Source organism: Scomber japonicus, chromosome 3 (assembly GCF_027409825.1).
Source record: "Scomber japonicus isolate fScoJap1 chromosome 3, fScoJap1.pri, whole genome shotgun sequence".
Lineage (NCBI taxonomy): Eukaryota > Metazoa > Chordata > Actinopteri > Scombriformes > Scombridae > Scomber > Scomber japonicus.
In genome coordinates this window covers 21,253,090-21,271,681 of record NC_070580.1, presented here as the reverse complement: position 1 = coordinate 21,271,681, position 18,592 = coordinate 21,253,090, and the positions used below count along the sequence as shown (strand labels likewise).

The following is an 18,592-nucleotide window of genomic DNA, read 5'->3' as shown; positions in this document are numbered from 1 at the left end:
CACCAAAGCTTAGCCTGTATAATATTACAGTGCATACCGTCTCTGGCAATGGAAAAAAACATTATAAAATGAAATGTGATCTGAATTCTGAGCACTTCTTGTATTACATGATGGTAAACAGTCCTGCTGTAGTGCTGCTGATACAGGGTGGGATCCTCTGACCTTTTACCCACTCTCTGCTGTCCTCTACTTGTGTGTCTCATGGGAAAAAAAAAACATTTGTGCAAAAATAACTCATCTAGGTGATTCACATGTAAAGGTACAATATATCTTGAAGCTTTCCTATCTCGAGCTTACCAGACAATCATGCCAGCTTTCTTTTTTCTGGAACACAGGACAATTTCACCATCATTGATAGATTTTAGACACACTATCAGATGATGTCAAGAGATCAGAAAACACAATATCGCTATTGCATTTCCTTAAGTTTAAGGATTATAGAATGCTGTTATAAAAGGATTTTGTTAGATGTGTAATAATAAATATTATATTATTATAAAAATGTTAATTTAAGTCGATCAGTACAAGTGTGATTCCAGCCCTCGACACTTATATTCTGTACTGTTATCAAACCACAGGCTCTGACAGTGCTACATTTACATTGACACGTTTGTTTTCCTCACTTTCCTAAGCCTACACATACTGATACAGGATCTAGTGGCCTCCACCAGCGTTGCTGCTCCCCGTTGTCCAGTCAATTATTATGAAGCTCAGACTCATTATCATGAAGGAGATGCCCACGACAGCAAAACAGATAGCCTTAAAGCAAGGGCAAAAAAGACAAAGGCTTAACTGTCAAGAACTCAACTGTAGCATGCAAAAAATCCTGTAGCACAAACTTTGATTATAGTTTAATCAATAGTTCAGGAGAGAAATTTGAATAACTCACCAGTATCTTGGGAACAGAGCTCAGGGGTTCGTCCTCTTTTGGAACAATGCGGAGGTAGAAGACCGCAGGGAAGATGAAAATGAGGCAGGGAGACGAGGTCGCACCTGTAAAGATAAAGTGTAAAGGTTTGTCAAAAACAAAGTATATAGCCCTTTCAGTTTTAAATGGCACATAAGCAAATACAGATGGCTCATCATTTTTAGTTTTTACCAGTTTTGTCTGAAAAATACTTGAATATATTTTTGTCGTCATGCACTCAAAATGTGTTATGGTTTCCAGCTACAGGTAGATACTGTTCATTATTTGTCTTTGATTAAACTTGAAAATCATTGAGGGTCAATGACATTGAGCAAGAAAACAATCAGTTAAAATAAATACAATGAATAAATAAAGTGACAAAAAAATCAATTAAAACAAGTACAAACAGAAGTTAAAAGGTTTGAGACTTTGGATTTAAATTATTTGGATATCCAATTATTTAATTTTTAGTATGTATAGAGTGTCTTTGTAATGTGTTTCAAGAGTATGCTGCAAATCTAAAAGCAGTTCTTCCATGCTGTATGAACACAGGGGACATGGTACGTGAACCAGTCTGTGGTCCCCCTCTTATGTGGTCCAGTGGAAGTACAAGTAATGTAAGAGGGCAGTTTTCTGATATGGGCCTTGTGAATAAACAAATACATATGCAAATCCCGACACCAAACTTTTTTGCACAGAATGCAATTAATGTTATAAGCACCAGCAATGAACCTGAGTGCAGAATAGAAGACAGCATCAAGCATCTTTAAAGTGACAGTCGAAACACGCCTGTACAAGATATCACCATAGTCTAAAACCGATTTAAAAAGTTGCCTCAACAAGGGTTTTTATATAATGCAATAGAAAGCAGCCTAAGCCTAAGAAAAAATACAATATTTTGCCTAAATTCATTCATCAAATTTGATGCATGATTTTTGAAGAATTTCTCATCAATCCAAATGCCAAGGTATTTGTATACCATGACTCTTCCAATATTAGTGCCAATTTTACTGGTGATGATGAGGTTATTCAAATTAATATTTTTGGCTCTGAAGAAAAACAACACTTAAAACTAATTTATGTATATACTGTGTAACTTAAAAATCAGCAAACAGTGCTGGAGGGATTCTATAGCAGACTGTACAGTGTCTGCAGCACAATAATAAGATTATTATTGTGTAATATTCATAAAAATGAATATTACATCCAATTACAGCTGAAAAAATATAATTAAGGGTAGATATGATTTAAGGTTACAATAGATAAAACTCTTACAACAAAGCTCAGAAAATATTTGTTCTGTTTTTTACCTTACATTTATTTGTACATGTGTGCTAGGTATTCACTCCCAAGTGTTTGTAAAAGTAACCTCTGTTTTGAAGATGTCCTTATCATTTATTTAACTGGAATGTTTTCATTTTCACTTCTGACCTAGGAAACATAACCTTCAACCTGAGGACAGAGTGTGACTATAATATTGACTCAGGCTTGTTTGTGTGACAACATGCACTGGTCATGTTTTTTGGTTTTGCTTTAATGTGTTTAGTGATGTTAAAAAATGTTTAAAAACCTGGAACATAACTGACACTGCCATTTAGTTTGTAAACAGAGACAGAATAAGTAACCCATAATCACATATGTATGACAATGTATGGTCAATTACATATAGTCAAACAAATCCCAAGAGGTGGATAAATGAGGCCCGGGAGCTGTTCTTGTAAGATAGGATGTTTGCCACACTTTCAAGTGCATCATGTTATATGGGTTAATTTTTTTTTTTTGACAACCATCTTTAAAAAATACTGTTAATCATTCATAAGAGAAGCTAATGACTGAAAAGGCCCAAGGGGGTTTGCCTTGGACAGTTTTAGGCATGACAGGCTAAAATGCTTCAGTGTACACTAACCAGAAGTAGGGATGCACCGATATCCGTCATCAGTATCGGTATTGGTGCATCTCTAATCATAACATACTTATCTCAGCTTTATATTTAGTGTTATACTAACCAATGATGCCAAAGATGCCCAGAATGTTGGGAGCAAATATCACCATCATGTTCATGAGAGTGAGCAGAACCAGAGCAATGGCAATGTGACGCAACCAGCTGAAGGACTTGGTGGGGAATAAGATATGCTGGATGGCTCTACGCACCTGTGGATTTTTAGACACAAAGAGATTAAATAATAAAATAATGGCACAGTATTATTTCCATTGAGCATTACAGATTATAAATCAAAAAGGCCCAAACTTACAGGGAACAACAAAATAGGGACAGTCAGTGTGACAGCGATAAGGGTAGCCACTCGCACACACAAGATCAATGTGTCATAAGGATCAATCCGGTTATAAGTGTGCAGCAGTTCAGGCTCCACCTTGCCTGTAGGAACATAAAGAGAACATTTCTCATGTAAACATCACTCAATGTTCCAGGACAGTACTACTGTTATTACACATAGATACGAGAAGGGAGCTTTTGTAAAAAAGAGTGAATCACCTGGGTCAGTCATTTGCTTTTCTGCAATTCCCCAAGTAAAACATATAATTAGTCAACAACTGATCAGCAAATGACTGATAAATCTGAGTTGACTCTGTCTTCTGCAGTTAGTGATTGGATATTTTATCTAATTTTTTATCAGTTGTGTTAGGCAAGATTTCTATGCAAAATTATCAAAATCTTATCAGCCAAAATCACAAATTACAGTGGCATAAGAAAAGAAACCCCATAGATTTTTATCTGATATGCGCACAGGAAGTGAAAAATGGTTCAAAATTTACTCTGATCAAACATGCCACTATTAGAAAACACAGCTTTCTGAATAATTAGGTCTTTCAAACAGATACCACCTACATTTATAATTTAGATCTCTAATTTACTTGATGCATATTTGCAAGAAAGAAATGCAGAAAGCAGAAAAATTAAATTTTTTTATTAAGAATCACTTAAACTTTTTTATTTTGTTCAATAGCCTTCCCTGCCTTTACCTCTTGTGTATCTCTCACCGTAAAAGGTCAGGTAGCCAAAGAGAGCTGCCAGAAGGTACATAGTGTACATGACCAAGATGGAGATGTTGGACACCTGCTGCATCCTCTTCTTTGTTGGACTGAAATCAGACAGTTGAGGGTTATGTGAATGTCACATTCTGCACTGACATGTTATCAAATATTGCAGGTTACAGATGGTTGACTCACTTTCTGAGCTCAGTGTAGATAGGCAGGACCTCAGGGTGGCAAGAAAAGGCAAAAGCCATGATGGGGATGGTGTATACTGTCTGAAGAAACACACAACTTTCTGTGATTAACAGTGCAACTGAGACGCCCAGGAAGAGTTCACTGTATGTTCAGCTCAGCTGTGTAGGTCTACCTTTGAGTTGATGGTGAACAAACGGGCATCACAGTAGGAATCTTCGTCCTCGTGAACTAGGGCACTGTTGTGCTCAAGGCTGTGGCTTGAGATGTTCAGGCTGTGGAGCGCAGAGGTGCTGTTGACTGAGAAATCCTCAAAGGGGCAGGGAATCTGAAACTTCTTATAGATAACCTGCAGAGAGACATGAAAGGGATGAGAAAAGCATGGGTTTAATCAAAGAAAATGTGAAAGGATGATAGGACATGTCAGAATCAGCTAACATGAGCAATCGATGGCAAGCTGGGAAAAAAAGGCCATTTCTCATCAGATTAAGGTGACTCAGCTTCTAAGTACATATTCCCAACCTTTGATGTCACTAAGTTGCTCTCATATTTGCCTTATCAAACTAAGCCACATTCCACTGAAAATACAGATGAAGGTGGGAAACTACATAATATATGTGCCAAAGTGGCATTCCAGAACAAATGAAAACTTACAGCGATGAGAAAGAACACCATGCAACTAAGCGAAAAACCACTGGTGGAGCCAAGGTAACCTGAAAAGAAAAAGAGTTTTGTTACAGCCCCTTAAACTGAACTTTTCCTTTTGGTTCTCATGTTGTTTGAGATAACTGCAAACTCTATTAGTTACACAAATAGGCTTCTACAAAGTTAACACTCCCCAAAATACCCAATTTGAATGAGCTTATGGCACTTTTAGAGAAGAAACAGTGGTTATTTCTTGAAGTAATGAATAGCTTAGGATCTTGTCTCTGGGAAATCTCTAATTGAGCTGCTTCGACTGCCAGTGATGGGAAGAAAACACACACTAATTACTTGACTTTAAGGTAAATACTCCATCAAAATGTCATGTAAATTGGCTCAAAGTCAAATTAAAACACCTTAATAGGTCCTAAAGGTGGAAAAGTATTACTTGAAAAGCAACTTGAAAACACGTTAGATAAATGTGCTTGACTAAAATGTTAAAATATTTAAACTACTGTAAAAAAGAGGTAGGTACAATTAATGTAATAATACATACAGATCTAAAATGTGTGTAAAGCTATTGAGTAAATGGCAAATGTTCCAAAGAGCCACAGCAGTGCAAGGACCTCACTATCTAATATTTGGGATACAGGAATTACAACCCAGACCAAAAACTGGAACCAGGTCCATGTGGTCAAAATGCAAGACAACTTGGTCCTACAAAGATTCTTGGAAAAGTTGCTTCAGTGAACAGGACCACAAATGTATCCTCTACATACAGCCTGAATACATGACAAATGTCTGACTCAAATACATAGTTTATAACAAAGGCATAAAATGTCTCAGAGAAACTTCACTGCTTTAATAGTTTCACTCACCAAGGTGCTTCATTAAAGCCAGGGGCAGGATGATACAGGCAGAGACCATGAGGACCAGGTAGTTTCCATCCAAGTACCACAGACTGTTTGGAGAAAAAAAAAATCTAGTTTACTTTGGTGAGCTCAATATTTCAATCATTGGCGTGGAAACACAGTACACAGAGAGACACTGACAAAAATAGAGTGGAAAATGTAATATGGTCAGAAATTGGTTTATGCATTTGGGTCTTGTAGTATAACTGTCATGTCACAAAATAGTCTAAGCAGGGAACTTCAGAACTTCAAACATCAGGTTGTTAAAAATCTACTGCACCAAGTAGTTGATGTGTTGCCAGACTGACAGCAACCTGTTGGGAACATTCTTGGCCACAAGGTTGCAAAAAAGTGTTTGATTATGTTACTCCAGTAGGTTGTATTGGAAAAAACTCATAACACAACAGACCATTTGTGTGACAGTTGCAGAAAAAGAGGGCACACAGATTTGACAAAGTCAGTAAATGTTATAAATATCAGCTTGTTGCCATTGCAGTCACTCACTTTATTTTCTAACATCTCATCCCACACACACTCAGCCACTCTAAAAATAGTTTCCTTCTTGAGGGCAATGCTTAAAAGGTTTTGGATCAAGGCCACAAAACGTGAGACTGGAGTGGCATATCTAATCTTAGCACTGCTTGGTTCATCTTGTGCTTACATGTAGTATTTATAGTAAACCAATTCTGTGTTGTTTAACAGCCTAATCACAACATATGCGAATAGACTTCCTTAAGTTCTTGATATGGATGGCCACAGGTTTACTTAATAGAGTCGGGGGGAAAGTCTCTTGGCTTGACATGCTCAGGAATAACTCAACTGACAATGATGGTTAATCACAAATATTAGTGGTTGCAGACCTGAGAGGAGCTTTCAAACCATTAAAGACCACTATCTCCCAAATCCTGAGAAAGGGCTCTATTTAAGCTGATATTCTTAACCCTTTGAATGAAACACAACTACAGGGATCAGCTGTCTACCATAGATGTTACAGCTGTGTACAGTGATCTAAGAGACAAGCAGTGTGTGTGTGTGTGTGTGTGTGTGTGTGTGTGTGTGTGTGTGTGTGTGTGTGTGTGTGTGTGTGTGTGTGTGTGTGTGTGTGTGTGTGTGTGTGTGTGTGTGTGTGTGTGTGTGTGTGTGTGTGTGTGTGTGCGCGTGCGCCTTAAAACAAGGAAATTCAACCAATCACAACTCATGTAATCTTTTTGGTTAGTGGGTTATTTTGGATAATTGGTTTTCACATGTGAGGTCAAATGTGGCTTTGGTAATTTAAGAGCTGTTTTTTAGATCTATTGGGGTCAGTAAATCTGAAGTCATTTGAGGGGCAAATCCATGTCTTGAACCAGAGTCAAGTCTTGAGTCTTAAATGTGTCTTCAGCCAAGTTTCAAGTCACTGAGAGCATTTAACTTTCAAAGTGATTTGTGGTTCTTTTTACATAGCTGAGATGTCTTTTAGGCCTAATACTTGGAGCAGCAATTATCAATATTCCTATTTTAATATTGGAAAGTAGAAGTAAAATATTTTGGGTTAGGCTTAATCAAAATGAGAGGGGAGCTGGTGTGTCCAAAGCACAAAAAAGGGGGTTGCACACACAAACCAATGACATATTTTCTGTTCATTTTGTTTCTCTGTGCTTGTACTGGACATAAATTTAAAAAAAATGCTGACATTGGCCTCAAAATTCAGGTATAGCTCTGGCAGAGGTCAACTCTCACAGCAGACAAGTATAAGTTAAGTCTCAAGTTCTCATTTATGCAACGTAAGTCTGGCTCAAGGGCTGAACATCTGACCCTCTCTTTGTGTAACAATGCTATTTATAAACCGTATAATTGACCTGATTATATTCATACATATGCAGTAAATCTTCATTTATTGCTATAAACAATTTTCATGTTCCTCCAGCCAGGATATCTTAAGTGAAAGTTACCAGTATGTCTGTCAGCCACATGTCATGGCTCTCTATTTTAAGAGCAACAGGTCATAAATAAAGTACAAGCCCTGCCACCCATGCAGTGTGTGTCTCGGTTGTCCAGACCATGAGCTGTCCTTATGCTCGGCCTCATAATTTTGCATTCAAGTCACGCCACCTGCTGCTGTCATTTGTGTGTAAACACAAATGGAGAGCGAGAATCATAATACTCGGTGCATCAATTTCTAATGAAGCTAAAGCTTTGACCCTAACATAAATACAAAAACACAGGTATTAGAAAGCCTACCCCAGTCCAAAATGAATCAATGATAAAGGGTAATGACATGCTCTTCAGAGGCCTTAGTCCCACATGTAAGTGCTGTCACAAGATGGCAAGAATCACTAAACAACAACATTAACACAACAAGCTACAACAAGAAAAACAGGTTAAACCATATGCTTAGATGGATATCTCATCCACAAATTGTGTTTTGTGTTTAACACAAATTGTGCTGTGTATTCAGTATAAAATTGCATGACTGAAATGACTGTCTGAAACAATGAAGTGATGAGCAATGAGTTGCTGATATTTCTAAACAAAAGTGCTGCGAGTGGTCTATTAATCTTGCAGACCTGACAGACCAGAGTAGGAAACTCTATGGCTGAGGCTACAGCTCCCTTTTCAGGACAGGATTTTTAAGATTTGCACCGGTAAATGGGATCTACTCAGGTCCTCCCATGGCCTTATGCAGAGTGTCTGTCTGTGGCATGACTGTTTTTGAAGTAATGCAGCTTGCCTGCACAAGCTGGCAGCACTGAGGATTTATGTTGGGTGTATACATAATTGATACCAAACCATGCCACCCTCATTGCTCAGCCAATTATATTCCATGCCATTCTCATCACACCTCTACACTGAATGGTGCAAACAGAATATTTGCTGCCCCCAGTCTTTCACAGGCCCCTCAACCCTGCACACAGTGTCTATAGTCTGGACCAACAGCTAACAGCACAGAGATGTTGATGATACAAATAAATAAAACATAAATACTCAGAGTCGTGATTCGCCTTCATGAAAGCTTGGATGACGAGAGGGAACTCAGATTTCACAATGAACAGGTAGCTGGACATAGCTGTAAAAGATGAGACATAGAAGATATGAAAATGTGTGGCTGGCATATAGAACAAATAAACACAAGGAAAGTCATGTCACAATAACACTCATCACTCTGTGTTTGTGTGAGTGATAGCAGCTACTAGTAAGCACACTGGGGTCAAGTCCTCTATAATTTCTCTAAGAATTTGTAACCTTTAGTACACTGGGTGAGTTATATTTTAAGATGAGTGACATTTTAATACTCTAGCTTCTAGATATTTAAAGGGGCACTCCAGTGATTTTACACATTAAGTTCAGTTGATTTGTCATGAGGAGTACTAGTCAGCCTGTGTAAACAGTATAATGTGTCTTGTGGAGTAGGCATTTAAAATAAGATTCTGAGGAGCTGCATTATTGGAAATGTAGGTTTCCAATGATTCTGGAGCTTTAACCATACAAGAGACTAAAAGTAATCTTGGTCACTGCTGCTTTGATTTTCCCTGAACTGTATGAAAGTTCAATATTAAATCACTGGGTCATCCCTTGACCTGTGACTACTTTTAGGCCAAAAAAAACCAAAACAAAGCGAAGTTGTTGGTCTGATTGTGTGGAGAGGGCTATGAATATATAGATAAAAACCTTTTTTTCTAAAAAACTAATTCTAATTTAAAGTATTTTAAATTGTGTTAAGGGGACTTGATTGCAGCCAGCCAGTGAAACAGCTAGTCTATGCGTTTGGCATCAGATCTTCTGGTCTTTGCTCTTAAAAATGTTCCATGCATACATAGAGACGTATACCCAAGAGCAAAAGCCAAAGCAATGAAGTAAAACAAGCCTAGACATTGTTTGGATGGGTAAAAGGGGATATAAATTCTAAGCTGTGTATTGGTGTATAATATTTGCTGTTACTTCACAGTAGCTCCTCACCTCCAATATTCTGCAGGGCGATTGCTATAGCAGCAGCCATTTTTCCTGGGGTGCCAAAGGCCCTGTACCCCAGCTGCTCATAAGCACGAATTCCTGAAAGTAGATTACAAACAATAACATTCAGTCAGTTACGTTTGCTGAGATGACCCTCGGATTCAAGTAAAAATATGAAAAAGACCCATTTATAGAATTCATTAATTTTCCTTCCTATAATCTTTCTGAGCCATAAGAGAAGCTAAGTAAACCAGGAGACAAGAGATTTTTTCACTTTTATATAATAAGATATCCAGAAATAACAGACCTTTCAGATTTCAATCAAGTCCCAATATTATTTTGGTGACTGTACTGTATGATATTTATTATTTCTGTACAACAGGTTGAGTCATGGACAGGCTTACCCACAATGCCAGAGGATTTGAGCATTAGATGAATGGAAAAAGATGACATGCTTGCTACTGTAGTCAGAAGAAACCTGTGACACAATGCAAAAGGGAAAATCATACCTACATGTTATAATCCACACTCTACATTCACTCAATGATTATAATCGTGGTATCCATTTCCTTAGTTATTACATTTACCCATTTGCTTTAAGTTGTGTATTTTATGTTTTGTGTATCTTTTTAGAAGCACAACAGTCTTCATTTAGTCTGAAAAGTGTAACTACACTGGTAGCACTAGTAGCAGGTTTTCTGTGACTTGGTGAAACAGTTATCAATATAGTCTCTAAATGCTTCACTGCTAACTAGAGACTGAGGACAATCTCCCAGCTTTTGTTGTTAAAATTTGGTGGAAACAATTATTTCTGAAGAAGAACTGCTTTGCAGAACCAATCCAAAGTCTTCAGTGCTGCCTAATATATTGGGCCAGTGTCACACAGTTTACTAAAGAGGGGAATGAATGTAGAGCCTAATCTCCGGTAAGGTATTTCCTTGGCAAAATGCAAGGGGCATAAACTTGATAGCAGCTGTATTCACTGCTGTTCAAGCATTTACCTTGCATTTAGAAATCGCAAGACGACTTTGTTAAGTATGAGCAGATTTATTGCAACTCAATTACATAAGGAATAAATATCACCCAATTAGCAACAACAGGAATTGCATTGGAGTGACTTTAAAATCTTGAAAGACCTAGTATTGATCTGACTACTTGTTTCCACAGTTCAGGTGTTCAAAGTTGAAGCCATCATCTATTCCAGTCCTGCTACTTGCTCTCTTTAGCTACACAAACACAGACTACATGAACAACAGCAAGGTCATGGTCTGAGAGCAGCAGTCTGCATGGAGCAGAAGGAAGTAAATGAGTAATCCAGACACCTTACACAGGGTCTGGAGGTTTGGTTATTCTGGGCTGTGGCCTTTCTGGTGCTGGCATGTGGTAACAAGGGCAGGGATGAGAGCCTGAGAAAAAGGATATGAATATTAAGGGACACGGTCTGTTACTAGATGTCATGGCAGATACTCGATCACTTTAAAAAGATCTTGATAGCACTACCAAAGCAGCCTGCTCTTTAGCTACAATCCCTCAGAAAGTACATTAGAGACTCTCAGGACTCCATAGTGGTTTGACAACATGTTTCTGTTGTTTCTGTTTTACCACACTTTCAAGCGCATCTGCCATACTCCATTTTTACACTTCAGTAGTACAACTAAAGTTTAAACAGGACATAAAATGCACATTTCCAGGTCTATATTTTTATTCTGGGACTCTATTGGAATATCTTTGCATGATTTGCAGTCCAAAAACTCCTCATTTATTTTATAGTGGTTCTTTATAGATCCCCTTAGCTCAGCCTCTGCTGTTTTAGCTTGTTTCTGTAAGGACACCCTCCTGATGAACCCATTCTGTTCTAATAGGTTAACTCTCAGAAGCTGTCTCTGATTTTTGCCAGCTCTAAAGGCTCGAAAGGCTACAAACAGTATTATCTTCCCTTTTTTCCAGTTTTTTACTCAAAATATAGGCTAATATATATATTATATATTATATATTATATATATATGCACTGCAACCATCATCAGTTGCTTTGCCTGTGTTTGATAAGTGGGTAGATACTGGTTTATATTTTGGAAATGGACCCTTTTTTCCATAAGTGTACTTATTTACTCACACAAAGAGGAGTATGCCAGTGTTGGCCATGGCATATGCCAATCCCAGGATTCCACTCCCCATAATAGCATTACCCAGGTTGAAGACAGACATGCCAAAAGAGGTCTTTCCTTCAAACTAAAGGGAAGAAAATGCACAAACCAACAAAAGCATACATTCAATTTACAAATTAAACAACAGTATGCTGTTACTCCTGCTGTATGTCTAAAAAAGAAAAAAAAGTGGGTTTTCTCACTTACATCTGTAAATTGGATAGGTTTCTTTCCATCGCCACTGGCCAAAAATTCCTCACACTCCAACACTCCATCAGGGTCAAGTCTAAAGGATTTTTGTTTTTTGTTTTTTGTTTTTGTTGTTGTTTTGCACTTGTGTTTGCATACTTCACACAAGTATAGCTAATACAGAAAGCTAAAAGAACTTGAAACATGCTGTAATAAAATTCAATTACCGGTATTTAAGCAACAAAGGGCACCCATTCATCTTATATGGAATAAAGGGAGAATACTCACTCATCATCATCTGGTGATGTCTTCATTGGCACACCATCATCTCTGAGGTCATTAGTTTTCCCGTTGGAAAAGGTGTTCAATTCTGAATAAGTAACTTCCATTATCCAAATTGAAAGAGACTCTTTTTGGCTAGTTTGAAAAAAAAAGAGACCCAAACTCAAAATGAACTAAGCAATAAAGAAACTTCTGCTTCAACCTAACTAAATCAAAATGTCATACAAGGAGGCTATATACACGCATGGACTAGCCCTTCACATACACAAGGGGAACCTTGACCAACAACAACATTAAACATCTAACACACTTAAAGATATCCAAAAATATACAAACTATCAAAAGAAATGATCTACAAGGAAATAATTACCATCCAGCAAATGATAACAAATCCATACAAAAAGATATTTATTTGAGGATTCTTAATTCAAGCCCCCCCTCTTCCATCTCCCTGTTGGCTTCTTCCATTTTCTGTGGGCTGAACTTAAAGGCCATCTCTCCCAACCTTCAGGACGTTTGCCAGAAGAGCTCAGTAAGATCAAAAATAAAAGTGTTACTTGCAAATTAAAGAACCGTGTTGATTAAATTGTGTGCACCCAAATTAGAAAACAAACTGTCGTAAATTGAATAATGTGTTATGTCAACACAAAAGACTATGTGTAGTGCCATTTTTTTTTAAATATTTAAGGATAAAATGTGACCAAATACAGAAATACTTACACTGATGGACAGCTGCTAATGCCACACACACCTCCTTTTCTGGACACTAGCTGGGACAGCAGAAAAGGTAGTAAATATTGGACTTCTATTTTCCCAGGTTGTTATGAACCTCAAACTTGAAGGGCTCCAAAGTAAGGTACCAGCAGGTTATTCTACCGTGTGCTTCATCCTTTCCTGCCACCAAGGCCTCATGGTACGTTTCCTGGATGAACTTCGTCTTCTCAATAGGTAGTATCTTAGGCATTCCAAGGCCCATTTGACAGCCAGCCATTCCTTGTACACTGTAGAATAGCAGGTCTCACTGGGGTAGAGCTTCTGACATATGAATGCGAAGGAATGGTGATCTTTTGCAGGTCCTTGGCAGCTTCTGGGAGTTAACCCAGGCAGCTCGCACTGCACCCATTTGAGGTATCAGTTTACAAAATGAAGAGCTGTTGAGAGTCAGGGCAGTACAACACAGGATGTTCACTCAAAGCCTACTGGATGTCCTCGTTCTTGTTCTTTCCTGACCACAGACGCTGGTTGGGCCCCTTGAGAGAGGTAATATCTGTAAGCAGCTTTGGCAGAAAAATTATGGATGAATCTGTGGTACCATCCTGCCATCCCCAAGAAGGATTTGAATTGGATTCTAGTCTGGGGCAGGAAGCACGATCGAATGGCATGGACTTTTCGCACCTGAGGCTTGATGACCCTGTTGCCGATGACATAAACAAGGTACTCGTCTCCCTTTAGGTGAAGTTACACTTGGCTGGGTTGATTGAGACCTGTAGTCACTTAAAGACCAACAATTGCTACAATGTCATCCATATAAGCAGATGCAAAATGTGACAGGCCCTTTGCTACCTTATCCATGAGCTTCTGGAATGTAGCTGGACCTCCATGCAACCCAAAAGGCATTGTCATGAACTGGTAGAATCCCCAAGATGATTTTGAATTCAGATAACAGTCTATGCAAAACCTGAATGTACCATCCTTCTTTGGAACCAGAACAATGGGGTTTCACCACTGATTCTGGGAGGTTTCAGTGATACCCAGGGAGAGCATTAGCTTAATTTCCTTTTTAAGGGGTCCATGGAGGTGCTCAGGAAACGTATACTGTAGGTGACACAGATGGGTGACACATTAAAGGAAAAACAGGTACAGGTCTGAATGGAATGAAGGAATATCTTTTGGAATAATGGTGTTCATCCCTCCAGAAGACTTTAACGGACTTGTAGAATAAATGCCAATGGGCATTGAAGCTGTTCTTGCAGGAAGTGGTGGCCCAACAACTTACTAACACTATGTTGGCATTCCCTTTAATTTATCACCCATCTGCACATTTGACAACAGCATTTTCTTTCGAGTCAATATCATGCACTATCAGACTGGCATAGCTAGGGATTTCCTTGAACACATCAGATGTACAGAGGGCTTTCACTTGCAACTGCTGTTGTTCAGAAAAGTGGTCTGAGTTGAAAGCAGAGGTTAATGGTAGGGGAACATATCGTTATTATACGTAACACAGGTGATTTCTCCTCTAGTCTTGGGACCCACTCAAGTTGATGCGAAGAACCCAGGTGGTATGGCTCTGATCTGGAGTAGAAATGTTTTAGTGATAGGGCCTAACTTCTGAGTTACGTCATATGGTCCTTGCCACTTAGCCAAAAACTAGCTCCTGTCTGTGGGCAGCATCACCAGTACTCTCTGGGCTAGGAACAAACTCCCTCTCCCAGGCAACTCGATCATACCAGGTTTCCTGATGTTGTTGACAGGCCACTATGTGCTCCTGGGCCAACATGGTCATTTTGTCCAACTTCTTCCTCATCTGGAGGACAGAAGAGATAACATTAACAGGTTCCTTGTTACATTTGTCACCCCAAGATTTCTTTTAGCGTCTTTTGAGTTAGTGGTCTTCTTACCTTATGACCAAAAAGCAATTCAAATGGTGAAAGGCTTGTGGATGCTTATGGAACTTCCTAATAAGCAAATGTTGTCCTCAGTCCTCTGATGCCAAGCACTTGGTATGCATCCTTAAGCAGTTTTTTACATCGTTTTGTATCTTGATCAGTCATTATTTCCTTGTGAAAGCTCATCTTTGAAAAAAAAGAGATAGCAAAATGCAATGGCCTTGGTTTTGACTGACTATATGGGGAACACTTTTGGGTGTCTTGCTGAATAATCTCTAATAACCAGCATTGTCCATGTTCAGGTCTTCAAAGAGGTTGCTAATGACTGGAAGCGGCTGGAGGGGAACACAGACAAGGAACCTGGCAGTGAGGGCAGCTTCTACAAAAAATAGCAAGATATTAATGTAAACAGTGAAAACAGCGACTGATACGCACTAAGGTTGTATGCTTCCTTATGTGGCCAGCCCAGGACAGTTCCTCTAGCTACTCTGGGAACCACAAGCTGTTTTTACATTATCAGCGATTTTCCACTACACAGTTCCAGCATGACTCGACTCGGCTCGACTCGACTCAGTTTTTTTGCGTTTCCACTAGGGATAGTACCTGGTACCTGGTGCTTTTTTAGTACCTGCTCTGACAAGGTTCCAAGCAAGCTGAGCCGATACTAAATGTGACCTCAATAGACTGCCGGCCACTGATTGGTCAGAAGAGTTGTCGCTGTAAAAGTCATGAGCTGTCCCACACAAGAATCAAACCCGGCATTTTTAGCTCTCACCCTATCTCTAAGGGAGAGCCCAGCCACCCTACAGAGGAAGCTCATTTCAGCCGCTTTTACCCGCGATCTTGTCCTTTCGGTCACTACCCAAAGCTCATGACCATAGGTGAGGGTAGGAACGAAGATCGACTGGTATATCTCTTCACGACGACAGATCTTTGCAGAGTCCGCATTACTGCAGACGCCGCACCGATCCACCTGTCGATCTCACGCTCCATCCTTCCCTCACTCGTGAACAAGACCCCGAGGTACTTGAACTCCTCCACTTGGGGCAAGGTCTCATCCCTGACCCGGAGAGTGCACCAGACCCTTTTCCGGTTGAGGACCATGGACTCGGATTTGGAGGTGGTGATTCTCATCCCAGCCGCTTCACACTCGGCTGCGAACCGATCCAGCGAGAGTTGGAGGTCACGGTCTGATGAAACCAACAGGACCACATCATCCGCAAAAAGCAGTGACCCAATCCTGAGGTTACCAAACCGGACCCCCTCAACGCCCTGACTGCGCCTAGAAATCCTATCCATGTAGATTATGAACAGGATCGGTGACAAAGGGCAGCCCTGGCGGAGTCCAACCCTCACATCTGCCAGTTACCTGCATTGCTAAATGTCTGTGTTTCAAGAAGGACAATTTATCGGAGGATGCAAGAATTTAACTTGTCTGTGAGAGCATCATGTAGCACAATGACTGACGGTGAGTGGTGTTGTATGAAACAGGAGGAGCTCACGGACGTAAACAAAACACTCACGTGTCCCTCTCAGATCAACGTGCAGGTCAGGAAATGACGTAAAAGGGACCGTATATGGTTTGTTCCGCTTGTGTTACGTTACATGTTGGACTAAATACATGGACAGTATTTCGGTTAGAAGGAAATGGACTTCATATTTCACAAGAATGGATACTTGGCGATATTTGGCTAGTGTGAGTGCAAGTGTACCGTGCTTGAGTACGGTACACTACCCTGGCACAGTACGTTTGGAAGAGGTGTGCTTGAGCACGGTACACTTGGTCACCGGTGCGCACTAGGGATTCATATTTTTCCCTAAAATAAGACATTTTAAATCCCGGGTAAAGAAGCCAATATTCCCGGGAATCCCAGAAAATCAACGATTTTTAAAAGGCAACACTAGCTGAACCCTGGTCATTTAAAGCAACACTAAATGCAACACGGAGACATTATGCATATATGGGTTCCCAATCCGATCATTTTTGGTCTATTATTTTATCATTATTAAGGCAAAAGAACTAAATTTATGTCCATCGACATTATAACGAATAGGATATAGGCTACTTTGCCTCCAGCGTGCTGCGTGGACTTCATTACATCTGCTGCACAGCTTCTACCACAATTATGAAATGGTAAGTTTATTGTCTGTGACTGTGACCCTCATAAAAGTAATATTTTACAAATCTGCATTATATAAACTAACGAAATTTGTAAGTAAGTCATTTGGCGACTTCTAAATCATTAAACTAAGTCTTACTTTTACTGGAGTAAAGAGTTGAATCCGTACGTCTGCTTTTACTAGAGTCTTTTAGAGTCTTACACAAGTATAGTACTGCATCTACACAGTAGGGCTGCAACAACAAATCTATAAAATCCATAAAAATCGATTATTAAAAGTGTTGGCAACGAATTTCATTATCGATTCGTTGTGTGGTGCGATTACTGCATTACTCGTGGAGCAGTTCAGACACAGCTGAGCAGAGCCGGTATCGGCAGAGAAAATGGTCCACCCGAAATCTTCTAAAGTGTAGGAGCAGTTCACACTACATAAAACTAGAAAGTGTGTGCGGCATCCTGCCAAGATCGGCACGAAGCGCGTGCGCCCATATGCACGCGCATAAAAAGCAATCGGTTTTCTATCGCTTTTGCGCGTCATATCAATGATATAATGTCACTGCGTGGATCATTAACCTTGTTGCAGTGTGCTCCCTGGTTATAGTTAGTGAACTATCAGCTTCTACCTGCTCAGATCTCACAGTTGTATGGTAGCCTAATGATGGAAAAAGTCAAACTCGTAACTACAAAAATAAACCACACTTTATACTCTAAATATATGGTGTCACAGACAAATTGTTGTATTTTTTCTGGGTTGTGTGTGAAATCATTAAGAATAATATAAAACCAGTCTATACAGCACCAAGATGAACTGGTTTAGACTTTATTCTTGGTTGACACTGCTGGAGGGTAATATTGATTTATAAGTGTGCTCTATTTATAAGTTTTATCATTTTAATTTTTATTTATTATTTATCTTTTATTTATTGTTCCAACAGCTCAGGTCGATTGCGCAACAGAACACACCTATTTTTGTGTAGCATACATGTGTATGTTATTTTGTTAAAGCTATCAGACATTAACATCTAATTGGGTTTAGCACTCCACTGAGTATACCATTGCTGAAGCATGCCAATTGAGATCCTTTTATTTAATTTATTTAAAATGCAAGTTTTCAAAGAATATACATGTCAATATAAGTAACGTTGCAAAAAGGAGCTTTCTGCATCACATCCCATTTTGGACTCCAAGCAAGGTGAAGCACAATAACACAAGCAACTGATTCTCAAGGCACAAAAAAGACAAAAGATATTAATAAAAGCATGCTACTGTAATCTAAATCTCTAGAAAAAGTTAATTATTAGAAACCATGAACTGAATGATTAAGCCACAAAAAAATCCCTGAGATTGTAACTTGGAATTATAGTGGTGTATCAGGTTTTAGCAGCTGCCTGTGTAACATAAACAGCTTTCACTGACTGCAGCATCAAGCATCACTCTCTACAATCTGTAAATCAAATAGAATTTGAGAGTAAGCCAAACCTGAAATATTCTTCTAGTTTTACTCAGATCTATGAGAGGATGTTTTCTAAGTGAGGAATGTTTCCCCTTACGTTTGAGCACATTCATTCATCATTTCTGTATTGCTTTAAAATTCTGACTACTCTGCTGTTTCAAAAATATAATCTGCTCTTCTAACTCCTTCTCACACTCCTGTCACACACACACTGACAAA

General features: G+C 39.2%; 1 protein-coding gene across 1 annotated transcript; it reads right to left on the bottom strand.

The window, feature by feature from the left end:
• Positions 1-520: 520 nt before the first annotated feature.
• Positions 521-12,335, bottom strand: LOC128356035 (sodium-coupled neutral amino acid transporter 3-like). The gene is made up of 15 exons (XM_053316463.1): positions 12,198-12,335; positions 11,928-12,006; positions 11,690-11,805; positions 9,981-10,054; positions 9,583-9,675; positions 8,611-8,692; positions 5,614-5,696; positions 4,748-4,806; positions 4,269-4,442; positions 4,097-4,176; positions 3,908-4,008; positions 3,160-3,284; positions 2,914-3,058; positions 890-993; positions 521-759 (listed from the first exon to the last, which is right to left on the bottom strand). Exons 1-15 carry the CDS (start codon positions 12,296-12,298, stop codon positions 655-657), a joined length of 1,521 nt encoding a protein of 506 aa, XP_053172438.1. The 5' UTR covers positions 12,299-12,335; the 3' UTR covers positions 521-654.
• Positions 12,336-18,592: the final 6,257 nt, after the last annotated feature.